The following is a 22,472-nucleotide window of genomic DNA, read 5'->3' on the forward strand; positions in this document are numbered from 1 at the left end:
ATGAAGAACCTAAATGTACAAAATAATCATCGTTTTGCATCCAGTATAACTTTAAACCATCAACTGAGGCAATAAACACATCAGGAAAGCGTTTAGTGAAAGTACGGGTCAAGAGAGCTGACTATACAACTGGACTTTCCCTGCTGACCATTAGATATAATACACAGGGGTAAGAAAAGCACTTTTGCCGCAGTCAGTGAAAAATCACAAGTGCCAAAATCATAACAAATGAAGTAAAAAGAAAAAAGAAGTTTATATCAAACAGTTCTTTAACACACAAAGTTAAACTTAGCGTCTTTCCCATCCAGCAGTCAGGTCTACTCTCATCTCATCCGCAATATTTACATTTTACACAGGCGCTGCTTCAGTCAGCTAAGTAGGCAGTGTTTCGGTTTTGCCGACACAGTGGGTCAAATGTCTAGAATGAAACAAGGATTTATTCTGTCCAGAGTTGGGCTGTACCATTCTACCACTCTATGGTGGTTTTTAGGACAGTATAACACAGTTATATTTATAGTTATAGTTTATTTATTTATATAGCACATTTAATTACAACAGGGTCCCAGCATTCCCTAATGAAGTGGCAAACCACCTCTAGATTATGTCAAGCCAGTGCAATCTGGACTTGCATTCTCCTGAGGATTAATTTTATTTCCAATAAACAATGTCACCACTTTGTATTTAGCTTGCGCATCATTTGCAGCTAACTGAACTCAAGTTACATCTGTTCTCACACAGGTTCTGATTTTCTTGCCAGACAACTGTTTCGGTACAACACGGTGAATCAAGCCAGTTTCAAACCCTTTTCTGTTCACTAAATCAGCTATAATCACATATTAAACGTCCATTTCGACAGAAAATCTGAAGTTGTGAGTTGCTAAAGCTACACTAGTCATTTGCAGTCAACAGTTCTTAAGAACGCAACCAATTTTTCTTCATCTGTGAAAAACAAAGTTGGAAGAAAGAAAAAAAGCATAATCAAACCTATTCCAGTATGCATGAATGGTGAAAAAACGGAACCACAGGCTTATTCATAGTGAGAGAGAAAAAATCCTTATCCAGTTTAGTAGACTTTAGCATAGGTTTAACTTTTCAGACACAGGAACCACATCCCTTTTTGTTAATATGTAACCTATGGCTGCAATGCAGCATACGTGTGCTAAGGTTGACCTTTTACAAAATGCAGTCTAATCTGTTGTTTAGGTATGGAGAGAGAGGAATCAATTAGTAATGTTTTCCATTAGTAGGAACCAGCTGCCCAGAGGGTAAATACTTTTTACTCGTGAGGCTGACTATGGATGTAGTGGTAACCTGTAATTTCATTGCCTTGCATATATTTGTATGTCTGAGCTTAATTATGATTTGATGTGACCAAGTGTTCAACTGAAAAGTTCTTCTCAGGCTTTGATGCATCAGAAACAAATAATCAGTGTGTCAGTTAGCAGCAGCTCAGTGGTCTGAGATGTTGGCTAAGTCTCTGCAGGTGTGGCTTATAAGATACCATGATTCAAATAATCAACAAGCAAAAGAAAAAAATATATATATACTTGTGCTAGGACACGAACCAACTACACTACAAAGAAAATTTTTAATTTGAGTTTTTATATTTCAGATGTTTTATTCCTTAAACAAGCTTTTCTTGGTTCTTAATGATTTTTTTTTTTTTTTAAATACACAGAACCACACGTTTCCAATGTGTATTCTACCTTTGACCGAGGTGTTGGGCGGAGGTCCCTCAATTCGCAGGTTCCACGGTGGGTCTCCCTGGTTGGCGAAATCCCTCATCTTCAGATAGCTGATGGTGAGCCGGATGATGGAGGCCTTGTCCAGCTGGCTGGTGATGGCACCTGGCAGTGGCAGCATCTTGGCCAGTTCATAAAACTCAAAGTTCTCTTTTCCCCGACGCGACCTTGCCGCGTCCCGTGACTTCTCCTTCCTCAGAGCCTGCAGCCTGTAAGGAGTAAAAAAAAAAAAAGTTAAAAGAAATCTGATCACATAAAAGGGTTGTGCAGAACGTGATTTTCAGTAATCATCGGTGATGGGAATAACGGCATTACAAGTAACGGCGTTACTTTTTTCAGTAACGAGTAATCTAACTAATTACTATTCCTATCGTTACAACGCCGTTACAGTTACTAACAAGAAAATGCGGTCTGTTACTATTTTTCAACAAACAGACAGTTGGAGCTGTGTTCAGCTTACCGCATTTTATATCAGCTGCACGGAAGTAGCTGTAAGTAATCTGAACGCTACAGCTTTAAGCAGCGGCGCGCGCTCCCGCAGACGGCAATCACGATCACTGTCTAGCACAACACCTGGAGCTAAGGGGGCAAAACAATCACATGAGTGCTGCTGTTTGACTGAGGAAGAATAAAGTAGTCGAGGTAAGCCAATCACATGACCACTTAAAGACAAAGCAACAAGGTGATATATACCAGTTTTTAAATTGTGTTGATAGGCCACGTAAAACCAGAGTCATGATAAACAATATATACGCGGCATTTTTTCCTCAATAGTTTCGTCACGTTTACTGTCTAAGGACAGCGCAGCGAGCACTCTCTGCTTATGAGCAAAAAACCCCAAACAAACAAAAAAAAAAACAGGGGAAGTGTTAGGAGTGACGTTTGTGACGTTTAGCGTGTTTGGAGTGTGTAGCTAATGTGTTGTCTTGTGTAGTTAGTGTGTAGTGTTGTCGATAGTTTTGTGTTGTGTGTCAGAACAATGAGGCGACTGCTGTCTCCAGGTAGAAACAGGAGTGATACACCTGCTGCTGTCAGACCTGCAGGTATCAGGCTGTGATGTTCTCCTTTATAGTGGACAGAAATTATTTTTTTGGAGTGGCACAAATAATTTGTGTGGCATCTTATTGAATAAAGAACAGCTGATTGTTCTGTAAATAGTTTGAAATGGTTATTAAAAAAATCAAGGTAAAAGGTAAATTGATGCAAATAACTTTGTTGTTTGCAAAACTTGTGCACAGGATTTTAAAATTGACCATTTATATTTGCATTTAAAGTTATGAAATATGATTCATTAAACATGTTTAGTGGTTGTTACAGTGAAAAATATAACTTTTTCTACTCTGATTTTATGTTTTTTGTCTGATTTTAGATCAATTGTGTTAATGCAGTATGTCAAAATGAAAACATAACTGTAAATTCAGACACGTGAGGTTGTGCTGAAAAGGATGATACCAAACAAGGCAAAGTAAATAGTTTTTAAAGGTGAAATGTAGAGGAAACATCAAAAGTAGTTAAAAATGGCCAATTACACGCTGGACCCCAGAGGGTTAAACATTTTTTTAAAGTAACGCAATAGTTACTGCTCAAGTAAATAATTACTTTTAGAATATTGTAACTCAGTTACTAACTCAGTTACTTTTTTGATAACTATAATTAATTATAGTTGCCCAACACTGGTAATCATGTGTTACTGGAATAAAAAGCTTAATAAACATTCATAAGAGAAAAATGATAAATTATGCCCATAGATACAGTATGGTAACAAATATGGTGTGGTTTTAAAATGGTCTTCAAATAATGCTTTTACAGATACAGGAGCACTCGAAGACACACACAACACGTGTCCGCCACGGCCAGTTTCACCAACACTGCTTTAAACCTTTTTTTTTTTTTATCTTGAAGAAAAGGATGAGACATTTTAATTTCAAGTCACTTATATTATATTTCTATTGCACAAAATCACAACAACAGTCACCTCAAGACACTTTATACTGTAAGGTAAACACTATGTAATCATAGAGACAACCCCAACAATCTGACAACCCTGCATGAGCAAGCACTTGGTGACAGTGAGAAGGAAAAACTCCCTTTTAACAGGAAGAAACCTCCAGGAGAACCAGGTTCAGGGGTAGGAAGTAGGACTGGGCGATATATCGAGTTTTTTAAAATATCAATATATTTTTATACGAGATATAAGATGTGACAATATCGTTTATATCGATATAATATATATTACGTTATAATTATACTTGTGGAGCTGCAAGTTTGCCTCTCTTTCGTCCACTTTTGTCTCTATGCAACGTTACTCGGCCTCGCCTCTCTCCTTCACTGAACACAACTCCCCCTCCCCCATCGCTTCACCTGCAGGCAACGACACGATGGATACGGCAACGGACGGCGTCAACGTGTTAGCGAGCTAAGCGCGCTAATGACATACAGCCCCTGTGAGCTGCATGGCCTAAAATCCTTTCATTTTCTCAAAAATCGACAGTGCGCCTTATGTATGAATTCTGGTTGTGCTTACTGACCGCGAACTGATTTTATGTGGTACACAGCGCTTAGCAATCTGTCAAAAAATGTTTTAGTACGACTTTGCAGCTGCACCGCTTGATGGATTGTCGGAGCATTACGGCTACCGTGGTCTGGAGCCTCGCGGAGTGATACGTACTGTGCTTCAACGTAATATTACCGTATTGTGTGTATATGGACCACAAATGGCACCTGTAAGAGACGTGGTTACAAAGAGGATTTCAAACTCCAGGCTGTCGGTCACGCAGTAGAACTTTTGGGAACAGAGCAGCTGTGAAATCTGTCTTTGTTATTATCCTCAGCGTCTGTTAGTTTACATTTTGACTGAACAGTTGTGAGCTTTTTGTTATGCACAAAAACAACATTGTTTTCTTTTATTTATTCATGTACATCTACGCTGTATGTTAATAAAAGTGCCTGTGTGACATCTGGGACACAGCTTTGACTAAGAACTCTCTTTTTGTTCTTACCTTTTGGCTTTAAAAAAATATCGAGATATATATCGTATATCGCCATCCAGCTAAAAAAACATTGAGATATGAATTTGGGATCATATCGCCCAGCCATCTACCTAGGGGTGAGGGAAGGGAGACAGGACACAAAAAACCTCTTTACACCTCTTCACCAATACAAGAGTAATGTTGCACAGAAGCTTACAAATTCATGACCATCACAAAAGAATATTATCAATTACTATCATTATTCTTGCTTGTTACACCCCTTAGGTTGCTTCCTTTGCTACATGACTGTGTGAAATCATGCAGCAGTGAGCTCAGAGTAACCAAAAAGAAATTACAGCACACTCTGTGCTCTCTGATTAAAGCCATGAGTGAAAGAAAAAAATGCAAAATTGGTGTCCTGTGTTAAAATTCCCTTTTTTGTAGACCCCAGTCTCCTCCCTACATTATTATAATTACTACAGCCACCAGAGGGGTTATCTTTTAGAAGTCACTTCACAATAAAACAACTGTTCATAATAACCAGTTTAAAGTCACTTCTTGGGGGCTGTCTGTCAGTTATATATTACCCATTTTAAAGTCTCTTAGCTCTTACCTCTTAACTTTATGACTTGTTGATTTCTTATTTTCTTTTGATTCCTATTTCCATATCAGGTAAGCTACTTGTGATGTATGCGACGCACACACACACACACACACACTGTTTATGCTCTTGATCACGTTTTTATTTATAATAACAATGCGCCGTGACAGCTCGTCCCGGTCCAGCCCGCCTCCCCCTCGACTCTGCCGTCACTATATAGACACACAGAAGGAAAACACTCATGGCACAATCGCCACGACCTGTGGCTCACCTGCCTCCCGGTACCACCCCCCTGAGCTCACCGCTCCACCCCTCCCCTAGGCTACGCCAGGGACCACCCCTCCGCCACACTACTGTAGCGCAATGCCCTTACTCCAAAGTTAGACTTTTACAGAAGATTGTCTCTGGCCCCTCTCTCCAGTTCAAACAGATTCTGGCCTGTGCCAAAGACAGCTGTTCTAATATGGTGACTGTCTGGTATAGCGACTGACACAGTAGCTTACTTTTTTGTAGCACCACAGCAGACATTTTGTCGGTCTTAATGGTTGTAGGTCTAGTTTGTAGGTTCAGTGGTGTTTGCCTTTTGATATGGTAAATGGAAATAAACTAAGATTCCACACTAATTAGCATTTGCACATTCTTCTGGGGAGGGAAATCTAAACACTTTCACATTAAACTGTCACGTCTTCTTCAGTGAACGAAAGAAGGAAACTACACCAACAAAGATCACCCTCTTTGCTAATCCCATTTCCTCCCTCTTTCTCTACTTTTCTTCATATTAAAACTACACTTTAAAGCACCTTGCAATCTGTCTCTCTGTTTATTCCATAACTTTCTTTTCATTACTTTTCCTCTATCACTTTCCACCCTATTACTTTATATCAAAGAATGACTCTGTTTATTCTCTCCCTTTCCCCCTCTCTCTCACCCTTCAACAACAACAGTGACGACCATACTTTCCTGCAGCCTCTCATCATCATCGGACGCCGTTATGAATTAACTCGGCAATAAATCAGCTGCTAAAAACCTCTGTGGGCTTCCTGCCGGCAACACACACATACGCACACGCACAAAGACAGGAAGACAGGTGATTAATTTTTGCTGGAGCTAAAAAAAAAAAAAAGTGTGAGAGAAAAAGTGTCTGTGTGTGTGTGTGTGTGGGGGGGGGGTAAAGAGAAGAAGAGGGATGAGATGGAGGGATAGCGGACAAACACTTTAGAGGAGGAGGAGTTGTTTAGGGCTAGAGATGAAAAATGGATGTCATCTGGCAGAGAGTATAATTTTCATACTGTTTGTCATTTATTTATCAGGGGGAACAAATAGTAAATGGAAAGAAGAGGTTGACAAAATACAGTACTTTTTCAACGTATGTAATCACTCCCTTTCTAAAAAGTTGCATTTTATTGATTTTTTGACTTTTAGTATTATTTTTTAACATTGTAACACATTCTATTTATAGCATTTGAGGTACAGCACAGCACTTTACAGCTTAAATTAAATCATGAATGCTGTCAATTCAAACAGGTGCAAGCTGATGGCCTCATAAAAGAGCTTATCTCAATGCCAGTCCCATCAGCTGATGCCTCAGGTGATAGATTTCTACACTTCAAACAGGCAAATGTCACACAGAGAGCAGTATTTAACTTGCCTTGGCCTGCCCACAGCTGCAAGCTGCTTTGCAACACACCTTCACCCAAACTCATTCTTTCATGGTTATGTATGACTTCATCAATTCCATTTTTATCTTTAATGCTTATTCGGTTTCATGCATGCTCTCCTGACCATCATCTTGACTATACAGAACCATAAAAGTAAGAAAGGAGAGGCTGAGAAAAAACATTACCATGTATATACAGTACTATAGCCTTTGATATAAGTCAGCTTTTGATGTATCACAGTTGCTGAAAACCAGTGCTACAGGCACGTTGTCACCATTTGTAACTCCAGCTATTAGTCAGCAGAAAAAAAGAGAAAAAAGGAAAATCCACTAAATGTTTTTGTGAGAAAAAAAAACCCACTACATTTACTATATTTACGCACACAAATCTGTCCACTGTGTGTATGAAGTCAGCACTGACGGCTGCTGGGAAAGCGAGGTGCAGCCAGGCAGACGGAATTTATTTGTTCCGCAAACTTTGAAAGCATTATGTTGACGGACGACAAATATGTCTGCTGTTTGCAGCTGTGCCTGTGTAGAATATGTGTGTGTGTGTGTGAGTGTGTGAGTGTGTGTGTCAGTGGACAAGGAGGTGTGTTTGACCTTGACTCAAACAGACATATTTATCATGTACCGGCTGAGTAGGTAAATGCAACACTTGTTGTGATCGGGGCACGTGTGTGTGTGTGTGTGCATGGAGATGCTTGGGTCTTATAAACATGAAATGAAACTGTGTCGTAAAGTTCAGCCGGGTGACTTGATGGTGTTTTAAAGAGCTTGTCACAGCAGGCGAGGTGTGCGTGTGTATGTGTGTGTGTCATGTCGTAAAGTTCAGCGAGGTGGGTCGATGGCTTTTTAAAGAACTTGTCAGCTGAAAGGAGGAGATATGTGTGTTTGTGTGTGTGTGTGAGAGAGAGAGAGAGAGCAAGAGGGCGTGTGTGCCTGACTATTTTAAGAGCATGTAAGCAGAGAGCACGCTGGGAAGGTCACTGAGTGGCTGAGGTTTAACTTTCAGGTCAACTGGAGGTCAAACTGGCTATCAGTCATGTCACAGGACAAACTGTTGCCAAGCAGATTTACTGTCTGATTTAATTGCAGGTGACAGTATTATAAGCAGAGATGTGTTGGTAGGATGCTTCGTCTCCCAATTCCATTTCAACCATCAGAAACTACTTATGTAAGTCCTGAAACAATACAAAGGGTAATTTCAACTTCAAAAGAACTAGACGTCCACATCAGAAGGTAGGTGTGTTGTGGTGGCAAAAGACTTTTGACCTATATGGCCAGAGTCTTGTCTGTGATGCTTTTAAAATGTAGCTTTCACTGTTTGGCCAGGTTTAGGCATAGAGGCTGATGTTTAAAATTATTTGAAACCTCACTAATACGTTTCCATAACTTTAGTTTAGACAGGACATGAAGTGAAACTGAGCCAAGATACTGGCAGCTCGACTGATCTCCAGCTAGCCCAAATTAGCGCATGTTCCAGTAGATACCCTTCTCCATATTAAATTGACCAATTTCATGTGGATAAGACTGTTTAAGCTGCTTCCCTCTACAATCGCTGTTGCAGCTGCAAGCAACTTTCCAACCCACCCCTATGCAAATAATAGTCAGAAATATTTCCGATATTTCCAAGAGAGACCTGGTTATTAAAGGTGGTTACAGGGTACTTCTGAGCAGTTTCCTACCAGATCTGCATGGTTTTTCAAACCAGCATGGGACTATTTTCAAAACAGTATGAGACACTCAGACAAAATATAACATGCAAAAACCGAATAAAATATACGTAACACACCAAATGTTTCTTATTGTGTTGTGTCACTATATTCCTCAGAGACCAAAGTTTATTTTATGCCTGCAATCATTTGATTGAACAGAAATCCATTTTTTGTTCCATTTATATTTCACAATATAAACCCTGCTTAATTTTTCTGCTCTTGTCTGATATCTGAGTATCTGTTTACATGATCAGCTCATCCATCTGCAGAGGCCAAACTGAGAGGAAGAATATTGCAGCATGCACTTCACAAAAATAACATCCACACAGGAATGTCTCTGATGAGATAAAGAGAAACACAGCGAGCAATATGAAAATAAAGAGATGAAGGCAGGAGATAAATGATTCAGGAGCGCCGTGAGGTAGACAACAGAGAAATCTGGGGAGGTTTGAGGTCCTGACCACTGATAGCCATCACAGACAACCGATAGAAATCTTTTTTATATATAAATAAACACACACGTACGATGGGTGTTAAGTTTAACACTGTGCAAATGTAAGTTTGGTTCAAATGGACATTGTATAACAATTTTAAATTAATCTGTTTGTTGTTGTTTTTTTCAAATTGATTTAAAAACAATAAGAATGCCAGTAATTACAAAAATGGTAAATATCAGCCCTAGTACCGTATTTTCCACACTATAAGACGCACTTAAAATCCTTTAATTTTCTCAAAAATTGACAGTGCACCTTATAATCCGGTGCGCCTTATGTATGAATTTTGGTTGTGCTTACTGACCTTGAACTGATTTTATGTGCTACACGGTGCTCAAAAATCTGTCAGAAAATGTTTCACTATAACTTTGGTAAGCTATGAAGGCACACTGCTTGATGGATTGTCAGAGCATTGCGGCTACCGTAGTCAGGAGCCTCACAGAGTAATCTGGGTCCAAAACTCCGTTCACTTCAGGTCCCAAAGTCAAAACGAACACTCCGACATCACTGAGAGTCAAAAACTGTCTAAATTTTTTCATCTTTAATAAAATGATTAGCGTTGTTGTTTTACCAGGTGTAACAATTGAGTTTAACATCCAGGCAATTTAACGGAATTAGAAGTTAGCAGGAAGTTAGTTTGCTAGTTTCCACCTAAACATGATCTGACTGAGAGATTTCTGAAAAAATTAAAACGTACAGCTCTGCTGTCACTTCTAACATAAATGAAGACAGGAAACTAAACAGCAGTGATTTTTGTAGGGTTACTGAAGTTGGACTAGCTGGTATATAATGATGTACTACGTGATCGCTAGGGACACAGCTATGTTAGCATAACATAAACACAGTGAAGCTGGAGGGCGAATGCTAACTTTTTTTCCACTCGATAAAAGTTAACGGGATGGTTTCCAAAGGTTAGGGACAAATGCAATTGCATGGCTGGATTCTGTAAACGGATCAAACTAAAGTCAGGAGAACAACTGAGATAATCCATCCACAATACGAGGTTAGTCATTAATATACTGCAACAACATGGGAATAGATCAGCTGCGAGAGAATTCAACATTAATGAATCAATGGTACTGAAGTGGAGGAAGCAAGAAGAATGAGTTGAGTAAAGTTTGACTTATCTGACTGTTTAGTTTCGCTTAATGCGCCTCATACCCCGGTGCGCTCATGAATGGAAACAGACCCGTTCATCTACAGTGCGCTACGGTAATCAGCCGGGCATTGGACAATCCCCATATATCTGATTCTTACTACTTCCTAATACTGGTTCAGTTTGTGGAGGTTGCCAATGTCATTGTGTTTTATTATTTGACTTTAAAGTACACTCAGAACATGTTCCTAAATAAAGTTGTATTTAACAAAACAAATGCAAACATACTGCATGGTACATACTGCATACTGCAATTGCAGAATTTAGAGGATTGGTAGGAGATCAGTGGGGTTTAAGGTGTGATGAGGCCATGCTGGTCTTCTGGAAATTTATTAGACTTAGTCTAAGGCAGGGGTGGGAAACTCCAGGTCACCCTGGGTCAACACACCGAAATCAAGTGATTAGTTCATTACCAGGCCTCTGGAGAACTTGAAGACATGTTGAGGATGTAATTTAGCCATTTAAATCAGCTGTGTTGGATCAAGGACACATCTAAAACCTGCAGGACACCGGCTATTGTGGCCTGGAGTTGCCCACCCCTGGTCTAAGGCCTTAGTCTGGGGCGTAGAGACTAAGGCCAGCAAGATTCTCCCTTGGCAATCTTGCTAGTTGGTGAGTGGTTGCTGCAAAAAAAACCCAATTTATCAGAAACTAATAATATCTTTCTAAAGTAAAGGTATTCCTATCTAACACGTTTCAAATGACGCAACTTTTATGATGAACGGGAATGTTCGCCATTTTCTGATTTTCAGTATATTGTGAGTATTTGGAGACAAGTTGGAGTCTTCCACTCAAACTGCTAGTGACCAAAGCAATGGAAGGAGATTTCCAGTGCAGCACCATATTTGTTTATTTGGGGTTTTTTTTTTACAACCAGTTTCACTCTTGTGACTGCCAGAAAGATCCAGCAGCCATTTGCCAACCAGTCACTGAACACACATTTTCACCAAGCAACTGCTTGCATGAAAGCAGGTTGTGAGCAACCACTCTCAGCCAGTTGGAGAATAATATCTTCAACCCAGCTGCAGTGCCCATTCTGCGTCAGGTTACAAAAATCAAGAGGTGCGCTACCGTCTGAAGTGAGTCAAAACAGTGTTCTGCTGTGCAACAGGGCCGTAAAACGAACTAAGATCAAAAACTATTTTAGAATGTAATGAAAAAAATATCACTTTGTATGGATTACAAAGTAATATGCTTAGTATCAGGTAGCAAGTGACTCGAAACTTTAATTACATATAGTAATTGCTAAATGTATGTGTAGTGAAGAATTCACTCAAAACATCTGATTTAGTAAGTTATAGTGTGTTGGAAATAGCTGCTGTTTTTTAGGGTTTAAATGATCAAATTCTGACATATTATTTAAAAGGGCCAAAAATAGAGAAAGAATATGAATGAGGGACCAAAAAGGAAGGAGAGAAAGAGAGGGAGTAATAAAGCTAAAGAAAAGAAAGAGCTCTGTCTCCTTCTCATCCTTATCTATTTAATCTTACTGTCCCTCTGTCCTCTGACAGTCTCTCTCTGTTCCTCTTGTTCCTCTCTCTTCTCCCTCATCTTTCAATTCAGCCATTCAGGTGACCCACAGCCGAGGTTCCACCCCGTCAACTCAGGCGAGGACGAGAACACACACACACGCGCGCGCGCACGTGCATGCATGCACGCAAGCACAAAAGGCCCTTCAGGAGGAGGGTAATTGCTTCCATTGCGATGGGAAAGGAAGGCAGAGAACAAGTGTCACTTTGGATTAAGCCCCGCCTGCTGACACAGCCATGGTGGTGAAACCCCTGCTCGCTATGTGTGCATGTGCGTGTGATCACTGATCAGGGGACTGAGTGCCAAATCCAATCTACCTACTGAGAGAGAGAGAGAGAGAGAGGAGGGAGGGGGAAAAGAGGTTGAAAGAAAGGCAGAAAAGGAAACTGAATATAAAGAGATATATGAAATACATTAAAGGGAGTAAACAGAAGAAAAAGAGTAGAAGGAGGAGTAGGAGTAGCGATAAGATGATGTCAAAAGGGGATAAAAGACCCAAACCCAAACTCTTATTAATAGAGGGGGAGAAGAAGGGCAAAAATGAATTAAAGAGGAGAAATAATGAAATAAGCAATAGGGCAACAATTTAGGTAGAATAATTTTCTGATAAATATTTAGTATCAAGTACAGGGAGGAAAAGATTCAGTGACCATACTGATTACGAAGATACAATAACCATGTCGTCTGCAGAATTAAAACTAAAAAATTAAGGGATTAAAACTTGCTGTGACTTTGTGTGTGTCTGTGGCTGGGTGAGTGAGATGATGGTGTGGAGGAAGGGGGCCTAAAAATGATTTTTCTGCGTATGTTTGCACATATGTATACCCAACAACCAACCATTACGTGTTTAGTTAGTCCTGTTGTGAGCAAACAACAGAATGCAGCTCACTGTGTTTGTGTTGGTGTGTAGAGGCACTATGAAAACATGAACAACAAGAAAGAAGGAGAGAGAGAAAAATGCATGGAACAAGGTGAACTTAGGAAAACACTCTCATGTGCAATCATTGTGTATTATTTCAATTCTATTCTATTTTATTTATACAGCACCAAATCACAACAACTGTTGCCTCAAGGCGCTTTAAAGTGTAACATAAAGACTTTTCAGTAATGCAGAGAAAATCCCAACAATTATGTGAGCCCTTATGAGCAAGCTCTTTGGCGACAGTGGGAAGGAAAAACTCCCTTTTAACAGGAAGAAACCTCCAGCAGAACCAGGGTCAGGGAGGGGCGGCCATCTGCTGCAACTGGTTGGCGGTGAGGTGAGGAAAATGCGGTGGCATTATGGATGGGTTGCAGGCTTATCCACAAAGGTTGTGCCCCCTCAGTTGAATTCTAGTGGCATCTTTTTAGCGCTAAAAGTTAAATTGAGTCAATGAAAAGGATTAAAAAACACATTACTAATACGTTTATGCAGTAACAAAGAGGCTCTGTGTCTCTCATTTGTTTGGGCTATGTGCAATCATGTGTGAATGGACAAAGTCTAGGTAACAGTATTAATGCACTCTCACCTATTCTCCTGTTTTTTCAATGTTATTATTATTTTTTTGAATAAGTGCCTTCTCTCGCTGGTATGCCAGATACATATACCAACACAGCTTGGCTTTTCTGCCATTGCCACAAAGTCAGTGTAGTGATAGCAGATTATACTATTACATGGAATGAAACATTTAAAGATTAACCTCCCACTTCCTTCTTTTTAGTATAAACCCTGCATTATCTTTTTGAATAAACTTTATTCATCTATTAATGCACAAACAGAGTGGAGGATTTGTTTTTATGTCCATGGTTTGCTCTCCAAATGGTCACCAGTTAAATGCCCCGTATAGTGAGCAGACAATCCACACTGTCTGGCTGCTGGAAGTTAATGCAGTAATATAAAAGCTCACTAAAAATCCAATAGTTTTTCCTGGTTTTAAAGGCTACTGCCCTACTAGCATACTATATCATACAGACAACTGCCAGTTCGCAGATCACACCATGCTCATGAATTTGATTTGAGTAGTGTAAGTATATAGCCATATTTTTTTACTCAATACTAAAACAGGACAGATACATTTAGCATCGCACACCTCCCTTTGAAACACTCGACAGTGACATAATAGCAGCAATGCATAAAGAGTTTTCCAGAAATACAAGATTATCAAGTCAATCTTAGCTCTTAAAGTATCTTATCATATATACTTTCTGCATACCGCTCGATTTTATTGTTTGAGGTATATTAAAAAAATAGATAGCAATGATGCCTCTATGAAGATACCCTGGCTTTACCTCCTACAGCTAAATACACACACACAGCATCATTTAATCATTCTCCACTAAGATTCTGTCAATGGAGGGATCAACATGAATTCCAACAGAGAAGTGGTGCTACATCTTACTATCCTAGAAAGAAAGTGTAACAGTGGGAAGAGTAAGCATAAGAAGAAGAGAGATATGGCAAGAATCGAAATAGCAAAGCAGCAGGAGCAGCATGAAAAAGATAACTATTAAAAACATTTAAAAAAAATTATGGTTTAATTTCTGGAGAGGCTTGATTTCATAAAACAAAAACTTAAGAAACACTATGACTCGTTTAATCATACTTCATTTTAATCTTCAGAAAACTAGTATTGTGTCAAATTTTGAATGCAGACACAAATGTTGTCTATGGTATACATTTACATTTACTGTTCAGATAAGCTTGCATTTGTTAACCAGAAAACAATAAACAAATACAAAAAATATGCATTTCTCTGCAATACACTATTCTTTATGATGATACTGGTAGTTAGTTTGGCTTCATTTAATTTTTCTCTCTAGAATATGTTCTATGGATTGATTCACGCGATAGGTGTCTGTGATGGAAGGAAGAGAGACTCAATGATCTTCTCAGCTGTTCTCACTATTAGTTTTAGGGTATTGCAATCTGATACAGTGCAGCTACCATACCAGACAGTGATGCAGCTGCTCAGGACGGTGGTGAGAATGGATGGTGGGAGAGGGGCTTTTCTTAGCATCTGCAGGAAGTAGGGCCTTTTTTAGTTATGGAGCTGGTGTTGAGGGACCAGGAGAGGTTCTCCGCCAGGTGAACACCAAGGAATTTGATGCTCTTGACGACCTCCACAGAGGATCCATCGATGTTAAGTGGAAAGTGATCTCTGTGCTCGACTGAAGTCAACAATCATCTCTTTTGTTTTGTCCACATTTAGAGACAGGTTGTTGACTCTACACCAGTCTGTTAGCAGTTGCACCTCCACTCTGTATGCTGACTCATCATTCTTGCTGATGAGACCCACCACAGTCATTTCATTGGCGAGCTTGACTGAGCAGGACTCGACTGTGCAGCATGACTTGCTGCACAGTCATGAGTCAGCAGACTAAAGAGCAGTGGGCTGAGCACACAGCCCTGAGGAGCTCTCGAAGCACTTCATCATGATGGGTGTGAGTGCAACGGGACATTAGTCACTGAGGCAGGAGACTGAGAACTTCTTTGGCACAGGAACAATGGTGGTGGCCCTAAGGCATGTTGGGACAACAGCAGTGCTCAAGGAGAGGTTGAAGATGTCAGTGACATCTGTCTGGTGGTCTGCACATTCTCTGAGCACTCTCCCAGGGATCTTTTCTTCACCAACATGTCATTCTGAACATTAAACCGTGCATAGAAGTTGTTCAGCTGTTCAGCTCATCTGGTAGGGAGGCATCACTATCTCAGGCAGATGTTATCTTCCTGTAGCAGGTGATGGCCTGGATGCCCTGCCACATCTACCGCGTGTCGCCGCTGTAGATTCTTCTGCCATGCACGTGCTTCACTGCTCTGATGGGTTGAGACAGTTTGTCCCTCGCTCGAACATCCCACGGAGGACTGTTCAAGCGATCATTCAGAAATGGAAGGAGTATGGCACAACTGTAAACCTACCAAGACAAGGCCGTCCACCTAAACTCACAGGCCGAACAAGGAGAGCGCTGATCAGAAATGCAGCCAAGAGGCCTATGGTGACTCTGGACAAGCTGCAGAGATCTACAGCTCAGGTGGGGGAATCTGTCCATAGGACAACTATTAGTCGTGCACTGCACAAAGTTGGCCTTTATGGAAGAGTGGCAAGAAGAAAGCCATTGTTAACAGAAAACCATAAGAAGTCCCGTTTGCAGTTTGCTACAAGCCATGTGGGGGACCCAGCAAACATGTGGAAGAAGCTGCTCTGGTCAGATCAGACCAAAATGGAACTTTTTGGCCAAAATGCAAAACGCCATGTGTGGCGGAAAACTAACACTGCACATCACTCTGAACACACCATCCCCACTGTCATATATGGTGGTGGCAGCATCATGCTCTGGGGGGGCTTCTTTTCAGCAGGGACAGGGAAGCTGGTCAGAGTTGATGGGAAGACAGATGGAGCCAAATACAGGGCAGTCTTGGAAGAAAACCTCTTGGAGTCTTCAAGAGACTTGAGACTGGGGCGGAGGTTCACTTTCCTTGTGCTTCCTTGTGCAACGCTTTTGGCAACCTGTCCATCGGCCATCAGCATCAGACAACGCCGAAGACTAGAGGGCTTGTTTCCATAGCAACCACAGGATGCACAGCACTTCCAGCAGTTCCTGCTGAGTTTTGTATGATGCTTGTAATTTAGGAGAGTTTGCCGTTGGTAAACACAGCCACCGCTTGTTCTGGTGTCCATGTGGCTCAGAAGTCCCAATGAAACATGTTTATATCATACTGTTAAGTATGACATGTTAAGTCTATTTGGAAACATGTCTGTCCTTTACATAGAGATTCATCCTGTCACCTCCCAATGAGCAAGATATTTTAAAGTTTTCACACTTTTCTATTTTAGCAACAGTTTGATACATGTTTAAATATTTCCACAGACTGTAAAGACAAACCATTGTATGTTTATTCTATATATTTTTTTGTAAATGGTCTGGTTCTTATGTAGCGGTTTTCTACTCTATCTGAGCACTCAAAGCACTTTACACAACTCGCTCATTTGACCAATCACTTTTTAGTGCTATCTAGCTAACATTCATACACACATCCACACTCGGATGGATGCATCGGAGCTCAACCCAGGGTTAGTATCTTTCCCAAGGATATTTGGCATGCAGACTGGAGCGGACTAGGATCGAACCACCAGCCTTCCGGTTAATAGATGACTTGCTCTACCACCTAAGCAGGTCATTTGCAGCATTCTGTTTGAGTTTGCAGATACATTTCTTACTTTTACAAACAAGCTTTAGTAATGTGCATGCCATCATATATTGTCCGCGATGAACACCTTTTATGACAGCCTTATCGTAATGCTTTTTATCTCCTTTTGTCTTTAAAATGGAAAATTGCATTTGCATTTGATAATCCCTAAAAATGCAGATTTGAAAAAAAGGGACTTAATATGTATTTTGTCAAATAAAACAGCAACCATATTCACACTGAATTATTGAGTTTATATACATAATATATTACATTTCGTAATATATTATGTATAGATTTTTAAAACCCGTTAATTTCCACTGTCATTTAGCCAATGATATAATTTATTCAATGAATGTTTATAATGTCCATTTTAGCTTCCAGACATTTAGTCATTTAATTTGACAACAGCAGTTATCTCCTTTTGAAGTAAACTTTAATGCGTCCATTCATTAATGCACAGCACAATTAAGCAAAGCTCATATGACTAATATGATAATGAACCTTATGGGGTAATAATGTGAATTTTATGGATATGAGTTGAGCGTATTAATTACTAAAGATGAATGGTTACGAGAATTAATCACAAAATCCAACTTACATAAATGCAGGGTAGCAAATTACAACGAGGCATCTTGTAAGAAACAGAGTTTTCAGTGTCAACCATTAATAAAAACAAAACAAATACACCCAAACTAAACACATTAATGAACACGGCCTCTATAATTCATGTTGGAAAATCAATCAGGTGCTGCTTGGGTATCATATTTCAGTTTAATCTGCCAGCTGAAGGAAAATAACAAACGATTTTCTTTAGTGGTGTTCCTGCCATTCATGTAAGGCTTCATCCATAGTACCGTCTATGGAGTTATGACTCAGATTAGTTACATCTAAATATAGTGGTATTTATCGAGTAGATATCACTTTATACCCACTCCATAGGCTAGTAGGCTGGAGTATACTACAGCATCACAAAATATTTCCAATACTCAAGTTCACAAAGCCAGTATGAGCAGAAAATTAAGGGTGTAGAGGTCTGTGTTGTTGATGGGCATGTAACATGTCTATCTATATGACATTAAACGTGTATCCTCCCGCAAACCTTCAAATAAAGCATTTAGTTGCTTAGTGTTGTTATAGATGGATGGCAAAGAATGTGAATTGAGATTTTACAGAATTCTCCAATACCACCTTTTTATCTGGGACTTTTGTGCCACTTTCAAAACTGGTCATTTTATTTTATGCCTGCAGTAGATTCTGAATTGATAATGTGGGTTTATTTTCTTATCCTGTACCAAGTAAATATTTTCCTTATAGCATTTATCTTATAAAACTGCAATGCCCTTTCCTAAGATGGAACTTTGAAATAGATAAAAGTTCAATTAACCCTCTCAAGGCAGGCGTTGCCGATTTGCAACAGTTAAAAAACTAACAACCTGATTACCCCACATACATATTTTATGAGTTTTTTTTACTCAGAGGTACCACTGCAGGACTTGGTTGTGCATTAGCAACAAAAAGTTTAATTTGAGCCTGAGAGGGTTAAATTACACATTGGACTGTACAGGACACAAACTCATCTGTAGATATAGTCATATGAAAAACTAAGAAAACCCTTACTGTTTCCACAGAAATCATGAAGGTAAACAACACCTGCTAATTCAATGCACTCGATTAACTGATCATCAGCTAGGTTTTGGCATTTTGCTGGTTTGGAGCATTTGGGTGTGAATTAACAAAATCCCGAAATGTTCCCAGGAGCAGACGTCCCACCAAATTCACCCCGAGGTCAGAGAAATTTCACAAAGAGCTACATCTCAGACTGCACAAGCCACAGTTATTGGATTAAATGTTAAAGTTCATGAGAGTACAACTAGAAAAATGCATCTTTCACCATCTTACAATGCTCTGATTGCAGCCATTTCCCCAACTCTCTGTGAATGGCATTCATGTCCATTGATCAATGGTCTCTGATCAGTGGTTGTTGAGCAATGGTCATGACAATTTGCATATTAGTGGTCAAGAAACTGACCTCACAGCCCATTGTTCATTCAGTGGGCTAGTTTCAGTCGTTGTGCAAAGGTGCTATTTATAAAGTTGGGGAAACTTGAGACTGAAGAAGCCCCACTGAAAACGTTACGTTCAGATGAACAGAATCAACTTTTTGTGATTTCTTTACGTGGATGATTGAGCATGCATCAAGACAAAGAATGTTGCAATGGCACAGTTAAAACCACAAGCCAACTGAAATAAGTGAACTGTGCATAAAACAATACCCATGAGACTACATTATCTTCTTCATATGGCTGTAAATGCAAAAACAATACTGTTTCCCAAGTACGTTTAAAGACAGAGTCTATATGTGGCATATAGACTATGTTGCTCCTACATACTGGCACATTGTCTCGGACTGACAATGTGCCAGTGTGTAGGAGCAACATGAGAGTTACCAGCAGGTGGTTAGAGTAGATGGTAGCAGTACAAACTACTCAACTCTCACAGCACAGACCAAGTTAGGTTTGCTGCCACACTCATCTCTGTGGAAAGGTTTGGGCAAGGTTTAGGTTTATCGATTTCATCGATTTCAAGGATTTCACTGATCTCACTGATTTTTACTGAATGGAATGCTTGAATAAAAGCAAAAGGAGTATTCAGAAGATCAACAAATGAAGAAAATCTAACTTAAACAATGAGGTTATTGATTGACAGGGAAGAGCAGACCACAGATACTGAAGGGCAGTGCCAGGGATGATGAAAGAGGGATGCAAGAAGAGGAGAAGGGCGAAGCAGCTGCACGGGAAAGTTTAATCATCTTCACCTTTACCTCCTCTGACCTTGCCCTCTCCCATTCTCTCTTTTTCTTCTTTGCTGTGATCTTTCTTTCTCTTCTTTTGAGATTTGTTGTTTTCCTCTCACTTTCCTTTCTGCCTGCTCCTGTCACCTACATTTCATTTCTCCCATTGCACCACCCTCTTTTCACTTTCTTCTTTCTGCTCAGCACCATTTACCCTCCGCATCCATGCTTTTTCCTCATCTCTTCCTTCCTTTTCTTCTGTCTTTTCCTTCCCTCTCCCTTACTTCATCTTCTTTCTTCTCTTTCCACCCCCAGTATTTGCTCTGCTCTCCTCCCACTTTTCTTCGTACGTCTCCCCCCAGCACTTTTCTTTCCCCATCTCTCCTCTCATGCTCGCCTTTGTCTCAATCCTATTTTCTTCTTTCCCTTTCGCTCATATTTCCATCCTCCTTCTCATCTCCCTTTCCTCGTTCTATCTCCCCTTTTCGCCTACAGTATGTCCTTACCTCCTCTCCTTTATTCTCCCCATATCCACATGTCCTCCCGTTACTCCTCCCCTCTCCTCCTCCTCCTCCTCCTCCTCCTCCCTGGAATCAGTGGTGTGGAACAGTTCAGTATTAGCTCTGAAATTAGCAGCAGTCCCTCGTTAAAGACTTGGCAGGAGCGCACACACACACACACACACAGTAGGCAGTGTTAATGGTATAAAAGCTGCTGCCACCTCGGAGACACAAAATTACTTGAGCCCCTATTTCTCTTCATGTCTTTATCATTTCTTTTTTTTTTCTCGTACAGCAATCTGTCTGCCTCTTCCTCTCATCTCCTCTTTTCTTTTCCTCCATCGCTCTCTCTCATCTCCATCACTTCCCCGCTCACTTCCTGTATCTCTCCTTGTCCTCCTATAACCTTCAAACAAAGAGACAACTCTCTCTCTTTCTCTCTCCTCCTCCTCTCTGGCCGACAGCCAGCAGACAGTGAATGAGTCTTCCTCCCCTGACAATCTCCATCATCATCCTCTTTCTTTTCTTTTTCTCTCTCCTTCTACTCTTTTTCACACACCTCCTTCCCCCTTTCCTTTTAATATCTCTATTCTTGCCATTTTTTCCTTTCCTAATACCTTACCACCTTAAACCATTCCTTCCTTCCTTTCGGTCCTCTAGAATTGGCTTTTCTTGTCTCTCCAAAGTTTCTCGACATTCTTTTAAATATTTTTTTGATTGCAGCCATGGCCTTTGTCTTCTCTTTTCTGCTCATCTGTCTTACCTTTCCAGCCCTCTCACCTATCTCCTAACTTCCACTGCTACCACTTGCTTGCCCCCTCATGTGACGCTCCCTTATGCGAGACTCTTATTGGCAATGTCTTCTAAAGGCATTCTTATGAAAATTATTTATAACACTAGTTCCTGATCTGTTGCTGCGTAAGATTTTCTTAGGTTGAATGTTTATTTTTGATTAGAGTGCCAAGAGAACTGAAACAGATGCACTGGCATTGAAATACAAAGGTACTATAAAGTACTCTTCTCAGAGTAGAGCATGAACTTTCCTCATTATATTCAAAGAAATGTATTTTGCCCCTTGGTTTCCCCATCGCTTTTCATGAATTTGATCATTTTTAGATAATTTCCACATGACATTATTGCTCAAGTGGAATCACACTCACACATGCGTGCACGCACACACACACACACAGCAGTGTAGTGTAGATAACAACACGGTTGCATTGCTGGCCAAGGCAGAGTCAGGACCCGACAGAGGGATGCCTGTGTGTGTTTACGTGTGCACCATACATGCTTGAGGTGTTTATGTACTCGTATGTGTGTGTGTGAGAGAGAATGAGAAGCAAAGAGGTATTTTGGCAGAATATCGCACGCACGCACACGCGGAGTGTGGGGTAACCTCTCCACAGGCCTCTGAGCTCTACAGCGTTAATTAGTTTGGCACTGGAGTCAGAACAACATACCTTTGGCCTACAACACTCCCCTACATGCACGCACATGTGCAGCCAAACACACACACACACAATCACATCTATACGGCACTACAAAGAAACAAGAAAGTGTTGCACGCTGTTCCTGATGTGAAGCTGGAGAACATATACGCCCACACAACTATCATAGATGGCTGCATTCCACTGCCTGCTTCTGTGGACGATGGGTTCCTACCACAGCTTGCTGGGATACTTTCTCTGCTATTTCAAATTAACATGCTGGTGAAAGGGATGTTTGTTTAGGCATTGCAGTAGTGAAAAAAAGACCTAACTCTGGAGATAAGCTGAGAGCAGACTCTCAGAAGAGGAAGGGTTTGCAGCCGATGTTATCATGTTATACAATCATGGCTGAAATAGCAGAAAGATGCAGAAGAAGAAAAGGTGATACGAACACAAATAAACAATTACATTGAATTGAAAATTGACCCTTTTCCTCTTCTTTGATCTTTTGAGAAAAACTTTCCACCTTATTTTGCTACATATATTTGGAAATATGAAACCAAATGTATCCATTAAAGTAAAATAAAAAAATAACACTCTTGCTTATATTTTTTATTTTCTGCCAAAAAGCAAATGTGACTAAAGGTTTGGGAATCACATACAGAACCGTCAAAAACCCAGACAGGACCCTCTGATCTAACCTAATCTAACGACACAGAT

General features: G+C 40.2%; 1 protein-coding gene across 1 annotated transcript in view; it reads right to left on the minus strand.

Annotated features, from left to right (window-relative positions):
• Positions 1-22,472, minus strand: part of npas3 (neuronal PAS domain protein 3) — a 385,275-nt gene that overhangs the window by 217,518 nt on the left and 145,285 nt on the right. Inside the window, exon 4 of the mRNA XM_085391470.1 lies at positions 1,707-1,951. Within this exon, the coding sequence (XP_085247596.1) occupies positions 1,707-1,951 (245 nt within the window). The remainder of the gene's footprint in view (positions 1-1,706; positions 1,952-22,472) is intronic.

Source organism: Rhamphochromis longiceps, linkage group LG19 (genome assembly GCF_057381845.1).
Source record: "Rhamphochromis longiceps isolate RC_006_pf linkage group LG19, R_longiceps_female_GT1.1, whole genome shotgun sequence".
Classification (NCBI taxonomy): domain Eukaryota; kingdom Metazoa; phylum Chordata; class Actinopteri; order Cichliformes; family Cichlidae; genus Rhamphochromis; species Rhamphochromis longiceps.